Source organism: Echinops telfairi, unplaced genomic scaffold (genome assembly GCF_000313985.2).
Source record: "Echinops telfairi isolate 266 unplaced genomic scaffold, ASM31398v2 ScPeMD7_7475;HRSCAF=8513, whole genome shotgun sequence".
NCBI classification, from domain to species: Eukaryota; Metazoa; Chordata; class Mammalia; order Afrosoricida; family Tenrecidae; genus Echinops; species Echinops telfairi.
This window is the reverse complement of record NW_022111379.1, coordinates 30,878,637-30,902,029: the sequence shown is the minus strand read 5'-3', so window position 1 is coordinate 30,902,029 and position 23,393 is coordinate 30,878,637. Positions and strand designations below refer to the sequence as shown.

Genomic DNA, 23,393 nt, shown 5'->3' with positions numbered 1-23,393 from the left:
TTTCAGCCAAATCTAATTAACACCAAGCACCTACTCTGTGTCAAGCCTTGAGAAAGGAAGCAGGAGAAGGGAGCAGAATAAGGAGACTGTGTTCTACAGCAGGAGAAAGACTGGGCTTTCTACTCTCTTAAAGGGTTAAGGTCTCTGAAACCCACTGGGCAGTTCTACCCTGTCCCATAGGGTCTCCGTGAGTCAGCATCCACTCAATGCCAGTTAGTATGTACCTGTCCTTCAACTATCCTGCTAAAGGGAATGCTAAGCAATTCCTTTTGAGCCTGGAGTGAGCCTGCCAGGCCTTAAAGCTGTAGGAGAGAATAGGGCAGAATTCAGAAGGGGAAAGGGTGTGTGAACTTATCTTTAAACAATAAAGAAAAAATTTGCCAGGAAGATAAGCAATGATTGGGAGGAGAGACCATTCCAGGGACAAGAAACAACACAGGCATTGTCAGCCTGAGGGTGCTGGCCATTTGGCAGCTTAAACTGAGGGAAAGGGAAGACCTCAATTTCCTCACCTGTAACATATGGATAATGAGAGTACCGGTCTGCATATTTTGAATGAATTCATTCATTCATGGAAAGTGATTCACACAACATGGCCAAGTTAACTCAGTTGGTCTGACTACTTAGAGAAAAGAGTATTTAGTCCTTCCAACCAATGAGTTCCATTATAAGTAAGAGGAACCACCTATATTATGAGATGAAGACAAATGATACAATACATATGCTTTAAAAATATCAATAAGCTCGATCTGGTTTAAAAATGGGGAGCAATCTGGTTTAAAAATGGGGAGAGGCTGAGGAAAGTGCAAACATTAAGAATAAAAGTCGAGGAACAAGGACAGTTTCAGAGGCGACAGAAAGTGGTGCCACTATTTGTACGTTCGAAACTATAAAGAAGATGGACAAATTTTAAAGACAAGTTACAAAATTGACTCATGGAAGAGTAGAGCTTTTTTTGGTGTTTGCAGGAAAAATAGAAGCCCCCCGTGTACATTCACAACGAGAAGAAGATACACGCTTATGTAGAAGTTCATGGTCTGTATGCAAATGCAGCTGATCTCTGGGGGACAGGTCACTGGTGGAAGGAGGCGGTGGTTCAGGGAGAAGGAGACCTTCTATGGAGGGCGCTCTTTAAATAGAACATCCTGTGCTTTGATTCGAGTATAAGAAACACGAATTCCTTTTGTAACAAGGAAACACAGATTGTTGGCAAAGGGCCCAGAGGATGCCACAGGAAGAGGTCTGCGGTGGGCTTAAGGATGGAGATGGAATGCCGGGAATGGTTTGTCCCACCGGGAACCTGCGCTGAATAGATTCCCCCGCCCCGCCCATTGTTGGATTGTTTGCTCACTTTCGCCCCCTCTTCTCCCCGTCCCCGCCCCCATTTCCCACCCAGGGGACTGACACCCTGCTATCCGAGGAAGTTATATAGGAAAGCAAACGAACAGACAAAAACCTGAGCAAGGCAGAGCCGCAGAAAGAGTCACGGGACCTGAGTTCAGAACCGGGTCTCCGACCCGCAGCGTCAGCCTTTGGGAGGCTCCTTTCCCTGCCCGGGTGCCGATTCGCGCCCACCCCCGGGAGCTCCAGGATGCTCAGGCCAAGTTATTGGGTGAATGCGATGCCTGAAGATCTGGGGACGCGGGGGCGGGGCGGCGTTTTTCTGCCACTGCAGGTAGACACTTCCCACCCCCGCTGCTCTCTCCTTCCTCCTTCCTCCCCAGCACACACCCACACACCCTGGCCATTCTGGGGCCTGGAGAGCTGCTCTGGGGAGTCAGCAGTGCCTCACCAGCCAGTGGAGCCCAAGAGGTTGCTGGAGGGCTGGGGCCGCGCAAGTGACCTGCTAACCAGCAGCTCCGAGAGACAATTGCCATCTTTCTCTCATGCTTCAAAATCAAAACCAAAAAAACCTCCCCTCTTCCCACAGCAACTTGGAGGAGCGGGGAGTGATTTGAAAGAATTGACGCAGAGATTTTTATTGATGCACCTTGAAGAAGTTTTGGGCAAGCCACTCAGCAGGGCTCTCGAGGCCCGAGGTAACCCCAGCTCCCAGCCCCCAGTCCCAGTCAGCCTGGCAGCGCCCTCTGGCAGATCCCTTACCGGAGGTTGTGGGCAGGATCTTTCTGGGGGCATCTCCTGTCCATGCCCCAGACTTTTCTCCGGATGTAATGATACAAGCCGTGGCCTGGACCCAGGTGACCTCGCTTGGAAAGCGTCCCCACCAGGTAAGCGCACCCGGGGGTCTCAGCGAGAGTGGGATTGCCCAGCGCCCAAGAAGTCCAGTTGGTCAGCCAGAGGCTAGCGTGAGGGCTTGGTGGGGAGATTGCTGTATCATAGCAAAATGTGGGAGTCGGAAGTGAAAAACAGATTTTTTTTCATTTTCATTTTCCATTGACTCGTGGGGGTGAGTGCGCAGAGGCCTGGGATTTTGCAGGAAATGCTTAGGGAGCTTGTGTGAGCGAGAGACATCTGCATTTTCGAAATGTCTTAGGGTCTCAGTGAGAGGTTATGATCCTGAGAATGTACAAGAAATGGAAAAGGGTAGGAAGCTGAGAATTTCCGAGAAATTGTGGGAGAAGCACTTACAGCCTGGTTTCACCTGACCCCAACACTCAGCCTTGCGGAAGAGGCGCACAGACACGGGCAATAATGGACGCCGGCACAAACACCCCGACGCGCGCCGAGCTCGCGGCGTTCAGCACCTAGGACAGAGCCCGCCCGGGGCTGAGCGCAAAGCACAGCCGGAGGCCCGCGCGTACCCCTTCTTCCGCCCGGACAGCGGGGCTCTCGGTGGTGGGCGGCGACGCTGTATGGTATCGCCACCCCCAACCCCGCGAGAAAGGGCTCTCGAATCGCAAAAGCACACGTGGAACCCGATTTCTGATCGCTTCAAACTGCTTCCCGTGCCTGCAGAAGGAAGAGGCGGGATATAAAGCTATCCCCCAACCTAAATTTGCACCAGTACTACAGAGACATGGTGTGCCCCCCTGGCTTTCGGGAAGGCTACTCACACGCCTTCAAAATCGAAGATTTAATGAACGCTTACTATGGGCCAGCGACCTGTGCTTATGGTTCTGTGTGGATTATTTTACCGTTGTGAAACATCCTAAACAGGTGCACTGCTGTTATCGCCATTTTACAGACGCAAACACTGAGGCAGGAGAGGCTAAGGGACTTGTCCGAGTTTAGAGGCAGCAAGTAGTCTGGCTGCCTTCTTAAACTTTTTACCAAGCGGCAGCAATGGGAAAATGCGTCTGAACACAAGTCTCTCTGCAAAATAGCTCTGAACTTAGTATCCCAAGAAGCTGCAGCCACATAACCACTGTGTGTCCTTGGACAAAATTGGGTAATCTTTCTGAGCCTGAGGCTCCGAGGGGAGAAGGCTTGCAGAAATGGGTGGAGAATGGGATGGGAGCTGTCAAGGCGGTCGCGTGTGTAAAAAGACTGGGTCACCTGTGGACTGTATTGAGTTGAGGGCTTTAGGAAGGTAGAGCAAGAAGCGAGAGGCAGGGCCATTGACCAACAAAGGCACCCTCCAAAGGGGCTGGGCACAGTGCAGGGCCCCATGGTAGGCATTCTGGAGCAGCTGAATTCAGTATAGTAAACTCTAATGTTTTTTGGCAGAGTTTTTAGAGACTGTCCACACATTGCCCATCCTTATAAAAATGTTCACAAGACAGTCGGAGGAGTCCTTGGGGGCACAGATGGTTCATACTGGCATGCTAAGTGCTAGGTTACTAAGCAAAAAGTTAGTGGTGGGTTGGCAGTTCCCCCACACCTGGAGGCATCTCCTGAAAGGCCAGGGCTTTGACACTCCTGTGAAGCTCGGTGAATGAGTTGGATTTGACATTACAAGGCTTTTGGTTTGAAGGAAGGCAGGATAAAGGTGATTGGACTCCTTTGGCCAAATGATGCTCACCAAAGGTAGGTAACTCGCTCTAAATAAACTTAGCTACCTAACCTCAGGACTTGGATTAGAATGCAGGCCTCTTGCCTCTTTAACCTGTAATCCTCACATACACACAAACAGCTCCCCCTCCCTCCTCCCGCCACTCCGAGACCGATCAATCCTCAGGAGCTTGTTTTATGGAATAATTACAGCACTTGAGTATACTTAACTACTGTTAATATAGGCTTAACCATATGGAATAGATGGGGCTTTTTTCTTAACCACTTTTGACATACAGACACAGCAGGTTCCTATGAATCAATCCCTATTCTGTCCCCTCCCAAGGTTTTTAAAGCAATTTTCAAAGATCCATAAGATGCCAGGTTTACATATATAAAATGCAGTTGGGGAAATAGAGGAGAAATAAGATTGTGGATATAGCCAGAAAAAAGAGGAATGGAAACCTATCTTTTAAAGCCATAGAATTGTGTTTTGGGTCACTAAATATACTAACTTGTTTCCCCAGTCCCATCCTGGGAGGCTTGAGAAACTTTGAATAAATTTGCAGGAGTCCATGGACCCTTCTATTTTGCAGGATTTATTTTTCATTAAAACAAATTGGAATGATTTTAGAAGTCCAAAGCAATGCCTTAGCTCCGTGGGAGATCTACCACTGTGCCAAGTAAAAGTTAAAACAGAAATGCAATATTGCCATGGCCCAAGGGAGAAAGGAATGAGTGAATGGTATTTTGTCGGCATCGAAACAACTAGATGTTAGTTATATAATTCACGTACCACCTGCCTGTCAGTTTACCGTGCCATGGAGTTTGGATGAGCTGCTGTGAGGCTGGAAGTTACACCACCAGCATTTTAAAATACAGCAGTCTCCATTTTACAGACGCAAACACTGAGGCAAGAGAGGCTAAGTAACTTGCCCAAGTCTGAAATCCAGTGGAGCTACCAGACTACGAATGAGAAAAAAGTGCAGGCCATCACCTTCTGAAAAGTAGTGAGTGGAAATCTCATGAGTCACAACAGGACATGGTTTGACTCTCTTGCTTTCAACGTGTCATCGGGAGAAAGTGCTAGAGGAGGACACGGTGTTTGGTAGCGTGTGAGAGAGGATGCGGGGGACCCTCAAGGAGGTGAACAGGAGCAGTGCCCCCGACCGTGGAATCAGACACCCTGTCATTATGAGAAGCATGCAAGACTGGACAATGTTTCATTCTAATGTACATGAGGTCACCGAGAATCTATCTCATTTATAATGGATCACACGAACATCCAAATTCCAAACTCACTGCCATGGAGTTGATCCCAACGCACAGTGACCCAATCAGACCGGGTAGAACTGTCCCGGAGAGTTTCTGAGACTGCAACTCTTTACGGGAGCAGAAAGCACATAGGCACCATGATTCCTATCCCAGGCTTTTTACTCTCATGCTGAGTGTCACAGATCTATATATCTACCTGTAAGATTATAGCAAACTGAACAGTGGATAGTCCATTTAAAGACACTAGAACTAAAAAAATTAAAAAACTGGGATAGCCAAGCAATACATGGCTGTGAGCCACTTTAGCCTCCGACTGTCGGTGTGCCGCCTTAGTTGACGTAGAGCAAAGATGGAGGAAGCACGGGAATGAAGGAGCCTCGGGTCAAAGGAGCAAAGGCTCAATCTCTGCCTCTAGCCGCCTTATCTATAAACTAGGTGAGATGAAGGTGGCTCCTCTTGGCCTGAAAAGGCTAAGGCTTCCATGACTTTGTAGGCGATGGATTAATCAAAAGGCTTGAGGGGAAAGGTGGCAAACACATATTCACCCAACCCCTCCATCAGAGAAAGCCCCGGTTGTTTATTTATGTTGGTATGGGTGATAGTTTAGTCTTCAGCGTGTCTTTTCCAGCCCAGTGCCATATCAGGGTCTGTCAGCCAGTGTCGTGGTAGAGAGAAGTTGATCAGAAAACATCAGCTGAGAAGGGAGCGGAGCGGGGAAGGACCCAGGTAACCCTTGCTCACTTCTCAGTTTGATCTTCTTAATCACAAAAAAAGAACCACGCTGGCATTGCTTCTGTTCTTTACATTCAAACATGGCCTCTACAGAAGCCAACCAAGACCCCCAACCAAACTCGCTCCCTTCTAGCCCATGCCAACTCACAGCAACCCTATAGGACAGGCTAGAACTGCCCTGTGGGTTTCCAAAACTGTAGCTCTTTATGGGAGCAGGAAGCCTCCTCTTCTTCCATGGACCTGCTGGTGGTTTTGAACTGCTGACCTTGAGGTTAGCAGAGCAACGGTGGAACCACTATAGCAGAAGCCAAAGTATGTGGGATTTCAAGACTTGGGAGTTGGGTAGGCTCTTTTCAATGAGGCTTATTTACTTTCTGGCCAACGAGCTTGTTGTTGCTAGGTGTTGTGGACTTGATGTTGGGCTCACAGTGACTTATAGTAGGACTGCACCATGGGGTCTTCTTCTCACCATAGCCAGAGCTGCTTCCTGCAGAGCTGCCGGGTGAGCTCACTCCTCAGCCTTCCAGCTGTGGTGGTGTTGGGTGCTATCAAGTTGATTCCAACTCTTACTGACCCCTTGTGATAAGGAGAACTGCAATTAGTGCTTCACCAATGCACCACCAGGCTCCTTCCAACAAGCTTTGTTGCTTTTAGGGGCCCTTGAGTGGTTTCTGATTCAAAGCAACCCTATGTACAGCGGAACAAAATGCTGCCTGGTCCTGTACCATCCCCCAAATTGTAATGTTTGAGCCCATTGTTACCATCATTGTGTCAATCCTTCTCATTTAGGGTCTTCCTCTTTCTCGCTGACCTGCCACTTGGTGCAATGCGTTACTCTTTGGGCTGCTAATCACAAGTTCAGCAGTTCAAACGCACTAGCTACTCCGAAGGAGAGAGTTAAGGCTTTCTGCTCCCATACAGAAACCCACAGAGCCAGCGCTACTCTGTCCTTCAGGGTCACGATGAGTTGGAATGGACTCAAGGGCTGGAAGCTATTTGGCTTTCCCCTTAGAAACAATTGACTCCCCAGCGACACACAATAGGAGATATATTCCCAAATTAAAAGTAAACCAGATCTTGGTTAAATAGCAACTCCAGATTTCAAAAGCCTCTTCAGTTTGATTTTTCATCAACGTTCCCACACTGAGTGTTCTGATCCCTAACCCCCTTCATCTCTCAAAACCTCCGCTGATGCTGCACTCTCACCTTTCTAACCCGTTTCCCACACTACAGCTAAAGTGCTCCTGGCTCTATTTTCCTTAAATCTCTTTCTGGTTCCCTAGTTCCACGTAATGAACATCAACCGGCAGGACAGGGCTGCAAGGATCTTTGAATGGTGTCTTTATCATCTCCTATGTTTGCTTGTTGCAACAGTGCTAACTCACAGCCTCAGGCTCTAAGCACTCAGTTTTCTAAACATCTGTACAGTGTATCTAACTGTTCCACTCATGATCCATGAGCCAGCTTCATTGTCTTCTCCTGCATCCTTTCCTAATCTATGACCCCAGATGCCTCATGACACCGGCATCTCTCTCCCTAACATTTATTGTCCATTAAGGGATGGACTATATTGTCTATAAGTATTATTTGGTCTCTATAATTAAGGAGACACAAACAGTTGAGCACTTGGCTGCCAACTGAAAGGCCAGGGGTTCAAACCCACCCAGTAGCTCAGTGGCTGCACTGAAGGAAGACTTGGTGATTAAAGTCATTTGTAAAGATTACCAATGAAAACAAAATCCCACAGGGCCATTCTACTGTGTCACAGGGGGTCATTCTGAGTTGGAATGAACTTGACAGCGCTCAAAACAACAAAATGTCTGTAATTATTTCATGTAGAGACTAAGACCATGGCCTCTGGATTAAACTGCCTGTGTTTGAATTCTAGCTCTACAACATGCTCACTCAGTGCCATTAGCTAAGGGACTTCTTCACTTCTCAGTTTCATCTCTCTATCCAAATGTTAAAAGGACGATAATAATAGAGCCTACATCATGTTATTGTTGTGGGAAATGAGATAACGCAAATAAAGTAATCCTCATATTGCTTGGCACATCTGAAGTTTATAATAAATGTTTATTGCGTTATTAAATTGATAATAAATGCCTTGGAAGCTATTCCGGGATGTTCTACATGCCTCTATCCCAATATAGAGTAGGCACTAAATATATGTCTGGTGATTAATGAATGAATAATTGATTCTAGGTTAGAACCAAGTTTTAGTTCATTATAAATAAGAGGAATGAATGCAAGTTATTGTAACTACCACCCATTTGTCAGTTTGTCATACTGTGGTGGCAGTTAAGATGGTATGATTCTGAGACTTCTGCCAGTGGTATTTCGAATGCCAGGAGGGTCACTCATGATGGATAGGCTTTAGTGGAGCTTTAGTGGAGCTTCTAGTCTAAGACAGATTAGCGGGGGAAAGGCCTGGAAATCTAGATCTGAAAACTAGTCAATGAAAACTTTATGGATCACAATAGTATATTGTCTAATACAGCACTGGAAGGTGATGCCCCTCGGTTGGCAGGCAGCAATGGATTCAAGTATGTTTATTATACTTCATTTACAAATCATTATTACAAATTAGGTGAGCAGATTATTAGTTTCATATTCAACAATCCATACATATCTTTTCAATTCATTCATTGCCATCCCTCAATGTACCATCATTTATTCCACTTCCTCCCTGTGTTTCCTGTTTCCACGCATCTTTCTTTCCTAATACTCTGAAGTTTGTTCTTGGGTCAATGCTGCCTTTTTGACTTTCAATGGTTGGTTATACTACCACGGGGGGCGGGGGGCGCAGGGTGAGTCCAGTTCCAGATGTGAAGGGTGACTGAGGCCATAGTCTTGAGGGTCTCACCAGTTTCCATATCACTAGTAAGCCTGGTCTCTTTTGTGATTTTGAATTCTGTTTTGCATTTTTCTCTTCTATCCAGGACCTTCTAAAGTGATCCTCTTAAGAGCAATATTAGTCATAGTAGCCAGGCACCATTTAGTTCTTCTAGTCTCTGGGTTGGGGGGGGTAAGCATGCTAAGTTTTATGAGGAATGGGGTGGGACCAGGCAGCATTTCGTTTCATTGCACATGAGATCATCATGAGTTGGAGTTGATTTGATGACAACTAACAACATCATCAGATATAAAAACAAGATGATCTGAAAGGTTTCTAGGGAACTCATAGACTTCTGAAGGAGCTGGGTATTTGAAGAAAGAGAGAGAGAACTCCCTGCATCTCCTCAGTTGCTCCATGAGCTAACTTCACTCTTCTTGCTCTTCCCATCAGGTTTGCTGCTTCTCTGTGCGGAAATGTAGCCTTGTAATAAAGCCTCACCTCCACCGTTCAACTCTTTGTTGTTGTTAAGTGTCATTGAGTTGGTTCCAACCCTCTGGCCAACAACGGAACACTGCGGCTCCTGCACCACCCTCACAATCATTCCCATGCCATTTATTGTAGCCACCATGCCAATCCATCTTGTTGGGGATCTTCCTGTTTTTCATGGCCCTTCCACTTTTCCAAGCATGGTGTCCTTCTCCGGAGATTGGTCTCTCCTGAGAACACGTACAAAGTGTGTAAGAAGAAGTCTTCTTGCTGTTCTTGCCTTAAAAGGACACTCTGGCCATACTTCCTCCAAGCCATATTTGTTGTCCTGTTAGCAGTCCACGGTACTTTCAATAATCTTCTCCTGAACCACAATTCAAATGCATTGATTCTTTTTCAGTCATACTCATTGAATGTCCAACTTCCACACACACATATGAGGCAATAGACTTTAATTCCTGCAAACAGCTCAAGCTAACTGATGGGTCTCCGTCTCAACTTCAAAGCCATTCAAGGTTGAGTCAGCAGTGTGATCAGGGACTAGGCCAAATAGTATAAACCCACCCACCAGAGGCTGAACAGTGTGTGGTCGGACTGATGCCAGAAAGAAGGGGTCTCTGTGACCTGACCAGAAAGCACCAAAGTGCCATCCACTAATCTCCAAATGACTACAGGCAGGCCTCTTCTTCATTGTTGCTTGCAGACTTCTCGTTTGTAAAGCGAGGGAGAGGCCTTCTTGACGAAGACATTTTTATGCTTATAAGGAAGGCAGTTGGGTGACTCATGGAACAGCTGATTAGGAAGTCAAAATGAAGGGAAAAGACCCAAGAAATGGGGCCAGAGAGGAAACAGGACAAATCATGAGGGAAAAGGAGGTATATTGGTGAGGCAGCCACAGCTTCATGACAAGTGCATGGCTTGCTCTGTTTTGTGAAAACTGTATGAACACCTGTGTCTTAGAACAAACGGATCACTGGGAGAAGGACTTGTCATCTCTTTTCCAGCCCCCAGCCCCAGGGATCAGTATCTGCTCTGCATGCAGTGAGCTGTCGCACAGTTCTGGGCTGAGGGACCGGATCTATCCAGGCGGTCACTAGAAAAGCCAGAACCGATGTCGGTTTCTCCCGGTCACTCGGCATCAGGTATGAGGCTGTGTCATCTGTACCGTGGCAGTCCTTGCTAAGGCCACTCAGGCCAGAAAGCCCAGAGAGGGAGAGGGAGGAAGTAGATATGGTTATATAAATGGAATCTGGTACAAGGTGCAAGGCTATTTTCAACCAGCAGCAGAAAGACGGGGTTTTCCACTCCCATAAAGAGTTACAGTCTTGGAGGGCCACAGGGGGCAGTTCTACCCTGTCCTACAGAAACCCTGTGAGTTGGAATTGGCTCGATGGCAGTGATTATTATCAACCAGTTCTATAAACATGGCTACCTTTCAAACCCAGTGTTCGTGAAATGAAAAGAGTAAGCTACATGCAGCTCGCTAACAGCTAATGTTAGCCCGGCACATTTTATCTGTGCTGCAGGAGTGAGGTAAAGACCGGATTCTGTCCTCAAGGAGAGCTCCTGTATTTCCATCATTTAAGGAATTCCAGTTAGTAAGGCCACAGTGAAAAACTGGTTATAAACAACCTGCCAAATCCTTCAGTGAGCACCCAGAAGGTTTTATCCGTAGCTGGGATAGATATTCCAGACAACAGAAAACCGCTTGAGAGCCTGTCTGTCTTCCCACTCCTCAGGTGCTGGAGAGACTTGATCAGGAACAAGCCCGAGCAGAGAGCAGGATAGGGGAGCCGATTCTAAGTCAAGGGTGATTTCTTAGAGAAGCCATCTCCTCCCATTGCTCTCTTATTTGTGTCAATTCCCACTCCTTCCCTCCCTCATCTCTAAAGTAGACTGGAAGTACTAGATTTGTACTACACAGCATCGAAAGATAACCTGACTATCTCTTATCCACCCAGTCCTCCCTTTCTCCCTCTTCCTTTCCTTCTTTATATCTTCCTCTCCCTCCTCTCTTCATCTTTTTCTTTAGCCTACTTTCTTCTTATCACATGACTGAAAGGAAGAGAATACAGTCTTAATAGTCATCCTTACTCAAGTAGTGGAGAGTTTTGAGGAGCCTACTGTAGATGATTACCAGGATTAACACTCCACCAGAGAACATTTCCAAAATATCCATGGAACATAGGGGAGGAAGCATCAAAGTGTGTGTGTGTGTGTGTGTGTGTGTGTGTGTGAAAGAAAGGATGCATAATAGATGGGCATCCCCAAACTCACTGCCATTGAGTCATAGCGACCCTATAGGACAAGGTAGAGCTGCCCCTGTGGATTTCCAAGACTAACTCTTTACGGGAATAGAAAGCTCTGTCTTTCTCTTATGGACTGCCAAGTGGTTTCAAACTTCTGACCTTGTGATTAGCAGCCCAATGTGTAACCACCACATCACCAGCAATATCCTGTAATGAGTACATTCCGATTTCTTTAGCTGTTTCCTCCCAGTGTGTTGTTCCCAGCTTTTGTCTTTTAGGTCCATGGCTTTTTGTATGTATATTTATCATCATTTTGTGAATAAGCCCTCCTAAACTTAGTAGCGTAACACAATAAGCCATTTATTTACTTGCATTTCTGCCATTTGGACCAGCCTTTGGATGTTTCTTCCATTGGTCTCTCTTGGAGGGAGCAGATGGTTCAAGGTGGTTTCAATCACATCCCTCACATTCTCACAGTTAGCCAGGGTTATAAGCAGGAGTTCCAAGCATCCTTTTTGGTAGGCTATCTGGTAGTATAGCCCACCCCTCTTTTACATAGCAGCCAGGTCCCAAGGTGGTGAGCCTGGAAGCCACATTGTCAATGAGGCCTTGTCTCAGAAGTTTCAAAAAGTAACTTCTGCTGCATTCTACTGGTCAAAACAAGTCATAGCCAGACTCTCTCCTGATTGGAAGAGAGGCAACATAGCATTGCAAGGGGCCTTGTGACCATGTTTTACGATCGACCAAAGACATAAACCTAGGCATGGGATTGCTGGGCCACAGCACGCGTTTTAGTTCAGCTTAGTACCAATTTATACTCCTGCCAGCCCAGGATGAGAGTCCTATTGCCTCCCAATCTCATCTGTTGCTGGTATTCAGTCTTTTTAATTTTAGCATTTCTGATGGAGGCGTAGTGTTTTTCGTGTGCTTTAATTTGATTTTCCTTGAATACTAATGAGGCTGAGTGTAGTATTAAATAAAATTGTTCGGACGGAGGGTGAGGGAACCAGCCCCCACCCGCTGCTTGAACTCACTGGTTCAGTAATACTACTTCTGGGTTCAGTAATGCACAATTGTACGGTTGAGATATATAAGTATTATATTAAAGTCATCGAGAGCATGAGAGATAATACAATAATACAGTCAGGCATGATACATAGCAACATTGCTCACCTCAGCCCAGCTTGGTGGTCCACGTGGAGAGAGGGGGAAGGGAAGGAGGGAAAGGGAACAAGGGAGAGGGGAGTGACCAGGGAGGGAGCAGCAAGGAGCTCAAAGTCAGAGAGGGAAGTCCTGCTGACTCACACCTATATACCTTTTGGGGGCAATCCAGCCCACTAATTACAGGTAAAGACATATGTCACAGGAAGGGGCTGCACTATAGGTTACACAGCAATGAGAGGGTGGTCTAGGGGGTGGTCTCTGGGTCTCCATAGGAACATTATCAGTAGGGTGTAAACCCCTCCTACAGGAGCCTGTCCATTGTCCCCAGAGGCAGGGAGCAGGCCCACCCCTGTGGAGGGATGAGACAGCAGTCTGGCAACTGATTCCCTCAGGGGAGGGAATGCCTGCGCATCTGACCTCCCCTCACAGCTGAGGACATTCCTACATGCTCACTGGCCATTTGTGTATCCTCTTTTAAAGGAAGTGATTTGTAGGAGTTCTTTACATAGTCTGGATACGGGTCAGTTGTAATTTTACTCAACGCTCTCTCTTCGGTCTTGAGTGATTTTGCTCATGATTACAAAGGAAGTAACATTTGAGCTGAGCTTTGAAGGATGATGAGTAATTAATGAGGATCACCAAGGCCTTCTAGTTAGAAACACGAGCAGAGTCCAGGGGAGGGAAAATAGAAAATGCTGCCTTTGAGAAACAATGGCATTTCAAGGTAGATGACTGGAACGAGAGGAGAGCCAGAGTAGCAGGTGATGAGACATGAGATGGGGCTCAGGACCACAGAAGATGACATGACCCTTCAATGGAATGAAAAGCAGCATGCTTTCCATGGGTGTTCCCTTTCCTTCACAGGGAGTCCCCAACTTGTGACACATTTGAGCGATGATGAACCACACCTACGACCCTCTCTTTTTCCTTTCTTTGACATCTTATCATTAGTGATATGTACCACATGCAAGATTGCAGCAAGTAATTTGCCATTATCATCCTCAGGTACAAGGTCTCCACCCCAAAGACAAATACAGAGCAATTAATGAAGGTACTGAGAATAAAAGGCAATAATAATGAAAAGTAAAAACAAAAATAGAGGTAGTTGACTTACATCAGAAATAATTTGCAGTGGAGTAGTGGTTGGGACAGAAGGTCAACATACAGTGAGTCTGCGCTTGTTGTTGCTGTTGGCTGCCGCCCGGCTGGTAGCCAACGGGGGTAGCCAACTGGTACCCAACTCTCGATGACCCTGTGCACCACAGAACCCAATCATCTTCATCTTTAAGTTTTGGGGAGATAAATCACTGGGTTTTTAGCCTGTCTTAGTCTGGAAGCTCCACTGAAACCCGTTCAACAGGATAGAATATGCCAGTCTCCAGTGACAGACAGGTGGTGGCTGTGCTTGAGGCAGAACCTCAGACTTGAACTCTAGACCCCCGCGTGGAAGACTAGAACCACTGCAGTCCTCTTGTTTTCCTTAGAAATCCTGCTTCAAAGAGCTAACAAGCTTATTGCACATGAGGATTCAGTGAAACAATGCTATGTAAGACCACCCAAACCTCATTGCCACTCTGACTCATGGTTAACATGACAAATGGAAGAGCGAGAGGAAGCGAGGAAAGGAAGGAGAGAGGCTAGAAAAAGACCAACACGTGTGTGTGTGTGTGTGTGTGTGTGTGATAATCAGTTGGGGTGATGGAGTAAGAGAAAGAATGTTATGAATAAGATGAGGAGGAACACTCAGGAGGAATTGTGGTGAAGAGACAATTGGACCATCTGCTTAACAGAAACCTGGAGACACAAGTAGCTCATGTGGGGGTGGGGGTAGGGGTGGGGGCATTAGGAGCCAGCTGCAGCAACACTGGAACCACCAGCTTTCCTTATTCCTGGGAGACTTCAGCCAGCTCAGTTTCCTTGGAGCATCTTGATTCCTGCCATGGAGGGAAGCCGCCCTGAAAACTCAACTCTAACCAGCCCCAGCAGAGGAAGTTTTGCCTTGAGCTTTCTTCCTTAGTGCTAGTGTGCAAAATGCAATCCTCTTCTTCCTCCCACCTGTGTCTGGTGACCAGAGGGATGGGTGAGGCGAGGCAGAATCTGAGGCCTGCTGAAAGCCTGGCTGGCAATGAGAGGAAGCCTGACATCCGCTGGAAAGAAGAGAAAGCCTGAAACTTGGAAAGGGATGGCCAGGCCGGTTTGGGCTTCACCATTGTTGTCACAAAACCCTGTCATTGCTGGTTGCCATCCAGATAGTGCTGCCGCGTGACCTTATGTAGCGCGTTGTGATCCATAGCGTTCTCATTGGCTAGTTTGTAGAACTCAATCGCTGGGCCTGATTCTCTAGTTCTCTTGGTCTGGAAGCTCCCTCGAACCTCTCCACCACAGGTGGCCCCTTGGCTATCTGAAGTACCAGTGGGATAGCTTCCAGCACCATGGCCACACACAAGCCCGATCAGTGGTGAGCATGATATTCATAAATGTCTACCTAAGATATGTAGCAAAAAGAAGAAAACTAGCCAGGGCCCCATTATCCAGAGTAAGGAGTACACATCCATTATGCCAATGCATTAAACAATTATTAGGTAGCCTACTGTGGGACAGTCATAGCTTAATACCAGAGATATAGTATTTCTATATTTAATATTTATATATGAGGAAGATAGACACAAACTTCTCCTTAAAGAACTTAAAGAGTTAAGTGGTTCAGAATGTTATAAAACAAATAGTTGTTTTAAATAAATTTGTAATAAATACTGTGCAATACAACAATAGCTAGAATCTTTTAAAAATTAAGGCTTATTAAGTAACCAGGTGCCCTGGTGGCATAAAGGGTTACATGTTGGGCCAACCACAAGGTCAGCAGTTCAAAGCCACCATCTGCTCTACAGGAGGAAGACAAGGCCCTCTGCTCCCTTAAAGATTTACAGTCTCAGAAACCCACAGGGGAAGTTCTGCTTTGTCCTACCAGGAATCATGTTGATGACAGGGCCTATATGCTGGACACCTAACACTAGCAATATGCTAGAGGGCCTTGAACGCAGCCGCGGTTCATGAGTTCAGATGCCGACCCAAAAGTCTACCTCCCAAACCTTCCAGAGTACAGTTTCACCTTAGTACACAAGGGGGTGCCATGAGTCCGAATCAACAGGAAACCACGCCCCCCACATACGCTAGGCATTATGTCACCTGCTTCGTCCGTACTCTGTGTTAAGTATTTTATATGTTCTATCTCATGTAACGGTCACCATAACTCCAGGACAGTGGTTCTCAATCTTCCTAATGCCACGACCCTTTAATACAGTTCCTCATGCTGTGATGACCCCCAACCACAAAATGATTTTCGTTGCTACTTCATAACTGTAATTTTGCTACTGTTATGAATCGGGCAAACCCTGTGAAAGGGTCATTCGACTGCCAAAGGGATCGTGACCCACAGGTTGAGAACCACTGAACTTCTAGTTTAGGAGATAAGTTATAATTGCATGATCCCATTTGGGGGTTGAAAAATCCTTTCGCAGGGGTCAACTGATTCATAACAGTAGCAAAATTACAGTGATGAAGTAGCTACAAAAATAATTTTATGGTTGGGGGGTCACCACCACATGAGGAACTGTATTAAAGGGTTGTGGCATTAGGAAGTTTGAGAACCACTGTTATAGAGGAAGGAATTAACACAGAAAAGGTATCTTGCCCAGGTAGCTTGCCCAACAAAGCACCTGGGGCTGGGGCTGGGGCCGGAGTGTATCCAGACACTGCAACAAGCAGTCTGTCCAAATCAGCTGTAGACTATGTGACACCTTCTCTCTTCTCCCCTTACTAGGTCTGATCCCTACTGGTGCTCAGGGACTTAAGCTGTGGCCAGCCCAATGGACGACGATACAGAACTGAGGACTGATGGAAACTCCCTTCTAAAGGCAGTATGGCTGGGGAGGCTCAGGCTGACCAGACTCCTCCTGGAAGGGGGGGCCTACATCAATGAAAGCAATGACAAAGGCGAAACGGCGCTCATGGTGGCCTGCATCACCAGACACGTGGACCAGCAAAGCATCAGCAAGTCCAAGATGGTGAAGTACCTGCTGGACAACAGGGCGGATCCCAACATCCAGGATAAGTCTGGCAAGACGGCGCTCATCCACGCCTGTATTAGGAGAGCTGGGGGAGCAGTGGTCTCCTTGTTACTGGAGAATGGGGCCGACCCCAGCCTCGAGGATCGCACGGGGGCTTCCGCTCTGGTCTATGCCATCAACGCAGACGACAAGGATGCGCTGCAGCATCTCCTTGATGCTTGCAAAGCCAAAGGGAAGGAGGTGATTATTATAACCACAGACAAATCGTCTTCCGGCACTAAGACCACCAAACAGTATCTCAACGTACCCCCTTCGTCCAAGGTGGAAGACAGGCAGCCACCTCCAGGGTGTGCGTCTCCTTCTGAGATTGAACTGAAGGCCCCTGGCCTGGGCTCTCCACCCAGCGAGAAGGAGGATGACTTCTTCAGCCTCCAAACAGCCTCCAAGGTGCTTAATGAGCCCGGGTCACCCAATGGGAAAGTCAGTAACCTTAAAAGGGCCCGTTTGCCCCAGCTCAAGAGACTCCAGTCTGAACCCTGGGGCCTGATCGCTCCCTCTGTGCTGGCCGCCTCGCTGCGGCAGGACGAGATTCACAGTGCCGGCCCAGACAACGAGGTCATCAAGAGCATTAGTGACATGGCTTTCCCCAAAAGGGGACCTCTCTCCAGAACCAACAGTATTGATGGCAAAGACCCAGCCCTGCTCCTCACAGTCGCGGAGCAAGTTCTGAAGATCTCGAGCTCTTCGGGGCCAGCAGCCTGGAAAGCTGCTTATGACAAAGGCCAGGCTGCCCACCCTCGTCTGGCCAGAAGAGGGACGCTCCCCATTGACCAAGAGAAAGGTAGCATGGGTCCACCAGGACCATCTGCTCTAAAAGACCCAGCAGCCCTCACGTTGCTGGAGAACGGTTTCTATGAGTTAGATCTACAAGCCGGGCTTGAGCCACCCGATTCCAATTCCCTGGAATCCAGCAAAGGACCCGTAGATAGAAAGAAGCTCAACAGCCCCCACCTGTCTCTTTACCAGGGCTCGCGGGAGGCCCTGGATGCCTTGCCCAGCACATCCCCCAACTCAGTGCGCCGCAGGCCACCGCATCTTCTCGAGAGACGAGGTTCCGGAACCTTGTTGCTGGACCGCATTTCTCAAACGAGGCCCGGCTTCCTTCCACCCTTAAACGTGAATCTGAACCCACCGATCCCAGATATCAGGTCCAGCAGCAAACCTTCCTCCCCACTCGCGAGCGGCTTAAAATCCATGGTCCCCGTGGCCCCCAGTTCACCGAAGCGAGTTGACTTGAGAAGTCAAAAGAAACTCCTGAGAAGGCACTCTATGCAAGTCGAGCAGATGAAGCAGTTGTCGGACTTTGAAGAAATCATGACCTAGACAATTTCATCTAGAAAGCCCCCACCCCTGATCCTTGTAGTTTATGAAAGGGACCCCAATCTAGACCCACTCAGCCCCTCTCAGATTCTCTGCATTCGTATCATCCCTTAATGTTGACGTGTGGCTGCTGCAGAGGCTGTGGGAGCCGGGTGCTCCTTCACTTGGGGAATCATCCGTGGCTCTTCATTGGCCCATTGAAAAGCGCTCGGGATACTTGGGTCTGGGATCCGAAATTAAACCACTTCTCCGAGGGAAGAAAAGCCTTTGGAGCTGGAGCAACCCAGCCGCGCACCATGACCTAAGTCAGCTGTGGGTGCCAGCTCCTTTCTATCAGATCCCCAGAAACAGACTCGAGAACATAATGCGGTCTTGGAAGTGTGTCCTTTGTCATACACATATGAAGTGCCTACGGAGAAGATGGGGTTTTCGCATTCCTTAGAAGGTGCATAAGCTCAAACCAACCGATTAGCTGTTAAATCTGCCTATTTGGGGTCCAATTGAAGGTGGAGAAGCCGACTCCCACTCACCCCCCACAGAGATTCTGATGCGTGGGGTTTGCCTCTTACTATATTTTGGGACACATGTCTGCCACACACGACTCCCACCCCCGAAATGCATTGCTAGTGAATGCATCTGACTCAAAGCCACCCTCTGGGGCAAAGCAGCACACCCCATAGGGTTGCCAAGGCAGTACATCTTTCCAAAAGCAAGCTGCCTCATTGTCAAGCTCCTTCGGAGTGTCTGGTGAGTTAAAAGCACCGACCTTTTGGTTTGCAGCCAAACTCCTAACCACCACACACCCAGGGCTCCTTTTGATCCAAGCAGTTAACTGTATTACTGAGCCAGGTCACCTCCATGGGCAGGACCCATACTGCGTGGACTCATGTGGGATGTGCACTGAGTCCTCAGGTCACACATTGAACAGACCCTCCCAATTCTCATCTGTCACCCTCCCTGGTACCCCAGGAATCAAACAGCAACGGGCTTCCCCAGCCTCCAGCTGGAAACAGGAGAACAGTCAAGGTCAGGTCACTGAAGCTGAGTTGGACGCAGTACCAATTCTAGAACAGGCCCACAGCAAAGTGCGGTTTACCCAAGACCCGAACGAGACATGATGACCGGATGGCCTTGGGGAAAGCAGAAGTGAATGGTTCCTGAGCCGGAAGCAAGCGGGGAGCCATTTCATTCTGCAACCTGGAAATCCTGGGGAAGGCAGACGGTCGTCCCTTCCTCCTTCTGTCTAGATAGCGAAGAAAACCCCAGTTTCTTCTTTGTAGAAATAGGCAGCATCACCCTTTAGAACCACTTTGCACGACCCCCAGGAAGGGAGCAGAGACTTAGCACGTTCGCTGTGTTTAGATTAAGGCACCCCTGATTGCTTTCCCAGTTCCTCTCCCTTCTGATTCTGTTCAAATACATTTGCTCGGTGGTAAAAAAATGAAATTAAAAAAGAAATCACTAGCCCCCTCTCCCCCAGAGTGCTGAGGCAACGTCATGCCAAGGAAAGAACAGGCCTAAGGTCAGGTGGCTGGCGGGACTGGGCGTCGGTCCATAGCAGAGCCTCCATTGCCCCTTCTGTAAAATGGGCTGAGTCGTGCTGCATTTGGACAGGCTGCGGTGAGAAGTAAGTGAGACAGGTCTATGAGGGCTCCTTACTGTTTGGCACAAGAGGAACACAGTGGCAAAGATGTGGAATAAAGCTTTCTCTGAATCCTCACCCTCTCGAATAAGGTAGAAGATGCTACACAAAACAAAGCCACGCCGGAACAATTTGGGGATCAAGGTCCGCGGTGGTCCTCTAAATACGGGGCCCTCAATTCGTGTGTGGAACCATTAAACTCTGCCACATACCTCCACAGCGTCGCACCATTAAAGAGAATGCTCATTAGCTAGAAATTGACCAGAAGATCCCAAACCACTCTCAAGGATGTTTATAATTTTTTTTGATGCTTTAAAATATTATCCCTCATCCAGAGCAGAATCTCTCTGGACCATTGGCGAGAGTGGCGATACCAGGAGGATGGAGGGGAGGCGGGGCAGAAAGGGGGAAACAATCACAAGGATCTACATATAACCTCCTCCCTGAGGGGTAGACAACAGTAAGTGGGTGAAGGGAGACGTCAGACAGTGTAAGACCTGACAAAATAATAATAATATATAAATTATCAAAGGTTCATGAGGGAGGGGAAATAATGAGGAGCTGATCTCAAGGGCTCAAATAGAAAGCAATATTTTGAGAATGATGAGGGCAACAAATATACAAATGTTCTTGACACCATGGATGTATGTATGGATTGTGATAAGAGTTGTATGAGCCCCCAATAAAATGGTTTAAAAAACAAACAAACATTTCTTTTTCTTCCTTTCTAAAACTTTTAATAAATCATTTTATTGGGGGCTCTTACAGCTCTTATCACAATCCATATATCCATCCATTGTGTTGGGAACATCTGTACATATGTTGCCATCATCATTTCCAAAACATTTTTTTTCTGCTTGAGCCCTGGATATCAGTTCTTCTTTTTTCCACCCTTCCTCAACCACCCTCCCACCCTGGTGAACCCTTGATAATTTATAAAAATTTTAAGTTTTCATATTTTACATCATCCGCTGTCTCCCTTCACCCATGTTTCTGTTGTTCATCCCCCCCAGGGGGGCAGGACAGGGGTTGTACACTGATCTTTCCAATCAGTTTCCCCTCTATCTCCCCTTTCTTCCCACTACCCTCATGGTATCTCTACTGTCATTGTTGGGGTATATCTGTCCTAGATTCTGTGTGTTAAGAGCTCTTAAATGTACCAGTGTACATGCTCTGGTCTAGCCAGATTTATAAGCCAGACCTGGGGTCATGATAGCGGGTGGGTGGAAAGGGGGAGGAAGCATTAAAGAACTAGAGGAACGTTGTGTGTTTTGTCAGTGCTATACTGCACCCTGGCTGGCTCATCCTTTCCTTGTGACTCTTCAGGGCAGGCACTATTTCAACTTCAGCACTATTGACATTTTGGGCTGTATAATTCTTTATTGTAGGATGTCACCCTGTGCATTTAAAGAAGTTTAGCAACATGCCTGGCCTCTACCTTCTAGATGCCAGTAGTACTTTCTCCACAGCCCTTTCCAACTTGTGATAGCGAAAAAATTAAATAAATAAAACTATACATAAATTAAAAGGCTCCAGAGATTGTCTAGGGTTCCGTGAAGGCACCGTTGCCTAATTTGATCCCCGCTGCCCTGGGAGAATTTCTGAGAACGTGGGCCTAATTTGTGACGACTAACAAAGTCCGATGGGGGTGTGGTTGCACGCTGGCTAGCTAAGGTCCCTTCCTAACTTAAAGGCAATTAAAGTTGCGCTTCAGTAAAATGATGAATCTGTTTCTCCTGGGCCTGCAGGATTCTTGGGAAACAGCTACAAAGCTGGATACTGATGGACTTTTCAGGGAGGAAGACAAATGAGAAGCAAGGCACAAAAGCCAGTGAAAGCCTACAGGTCTCAATGACCTTGGTGTCACGTGGACAACTCATATACTTGCTAGGTGCCATCAAGTCCGTTCTGACTCATCGCAACCACAGAAAGAAACACTGCCATCTTTTGAGAAAGATTGACTCAACAGTTCTTCCCAAGCAAATGCAACTACTGCAAAGGAACAACTCTCCACTGTATTGAAGAGAGAATCATGCACACAGCCCTTATCTCCATAGCTCATTGAACATGCCGGCACTTCGAGTATGCTCTCAGGCTTGTAGTGCCAGTTAAGCACTAGCCTCTCATAGCAGTACATAGCAATGGGGGTAGCCAGACACCACACAGGAGCAGTTCCCAAAACTGTCACAGATTTGGAACCCTAATTTATCTTAATGAATCACGCGCCATATTCATAGCAATTAGCTGAGGTGAGCCACCAAACATGATGTGCTGCTCCTTCGGGTCCACCGTCCACTGCACAGACAGGTAATACCAGGTACTTTGATGCTAGTCATTGCCTGCAATACACCTAGCATTGGCCTTTCTCTAGACATTCATTCATCAGGCTAGCGCTTTATCTCATCACCACTTGATGATGCATTAGTGAATAGGACTGTTCTAAATGAGTGCAACCACCAAAATGCCCTACTATGGTCAATGTGTAACTGAGTGATTGTGTCCGTGTTAATCAACCTCACCAGAATGCTTGTTTGGGTTTTTTTAAAGTACACTTAGATCCCAATATGCTTCCTCAATCTGAGATTAGCTTTTTTTTTTTGGTGCCCCTATGTAGAAGTTAGCTGCAAACATCATTTCAAGAGACTGCCTACTGAAGGTTCTATGGAAGGTTGAGCCAAATCTATCTCAGAAGGTGAGCCTGAAAATTAAAAGTGTGGAACTTTATTTTAATGTCTGGACATTCCTTAGAGTTTTTACTTCTTTATTTTAAAAGCCAATTGTCAGCCTTCTTAGAACTTCATCCAATAAATGGTACCCTGAAAAATGCAGGCTGGGTCTTGCCATCCACCTTCCTATGTTGATGTACTGCACACTGCTCACACTGATTCACTACAGGCACACTCGAGTGCCCAGTGGACCATGTGCTCAAAAATGTACCAATACCCATGTACTGGAACTATTTAGACATTTCTAATATATCAATAAAAGATCACACAACCCTTCCAACAGTATGGCTCATTTTTCTTAGTCAAACCTCCATGATACACTCAGCCAAACCCAAGAAAACCAGAAACCTGTCCGAGAAGGAAGACACACATACATATTCCTGTTAGGTAGCTGAGAGACAGGCAGGGGTGGGGGTGTCCTCCCATGCCTGCACAAGTCCTCTACAGGGAGTTGGGAAGGAAATCAGGCGACCATTAGCCACCCATGAAGACCTTAACTTGGCATGCTCCAATTGAGGCTCCTGATCCAGGTGGGTGTTACACCTGGGTAACCCAAACTAGGCCCAGGTGGACTTAATTTAGCCAATGGGGGTCCACCACACCTTCCAGCCAGAGGGTTGAAATACCCTGGTGGCCAGAATGGCCAGCCCTTCTCTCCTTTCACTCTGCTCCTGCGAGCTCAGGCCTCGCCATGCTCTCTCTGGCCTCAGTTCCGCACGTGTGGGTGAGCAGTCCCACACGGTTGCCCATGTTCAGTGGTGAGCCCCAGCTTGGCTCCTGCTAGTTTTAGCATGCTTCCCTGAAATAGAGTGGACTCCTTTGAGACTGTAAAACCTGACACTTCTGTCCTTCATAAAAACTCACCTGGATTACGAACCAGTCTTCTGCGTGAATTCTTTCTCATATGAAACCAAGAATCGAGGTATCCCCGCCTCCCCCCCC

At 47.3% G+C, this 23,393-nt stretch overlaps 1 protein-coding gene across 2 annotated transcripts; it reads left to right on the top strand.

Annotated features, from left to right (window-relative positions):
• Positions 1-1,573: 1,573 nt before the first annotated feature.
• On the top strand, positions 1,574-20,106 carry ANKRD34C (ankyrin repeat domain 34C). 2 transcript variants are annotated; one of them, XM_045285812.1, is made up of 2 exons: positions 1,574-2,228; positions 16,457-20,106. In XM_045285812.1, the coding sequence occupies exon 2, from the start codon at positions 16,503-16,505 to the stop codon at positions 18,084-18,086; it is 1,584 nt and encodes a 527-aa protein (XP_045141747.1). In that variant the 5' UTR covers positions 1,574-2,228; positions 16,457-16,502; the 3' UTR covers positions 18,087-20,106. The 2 variants fall into 2 exon arrangements, with proteins under 2 accessions (XP_045141747.1, XP_045141748.1); XM_045285813.1 differs by having other exon boundaries at positions 2,009-2,039.
• The last annotated feature ends 3,287 nt before the right edge of the window (positions 20,107-23,393 follow it).

Bases quoted from the DNA above. Each gene is read 5' to 3' on its own strand.
- ANKRD34C (XM_045285812.1), top strand. From the start codon at position 16,503: ATGGACGACGATACAGAACTGAGGACTGATGGAAACTCCCTTCTAAAG.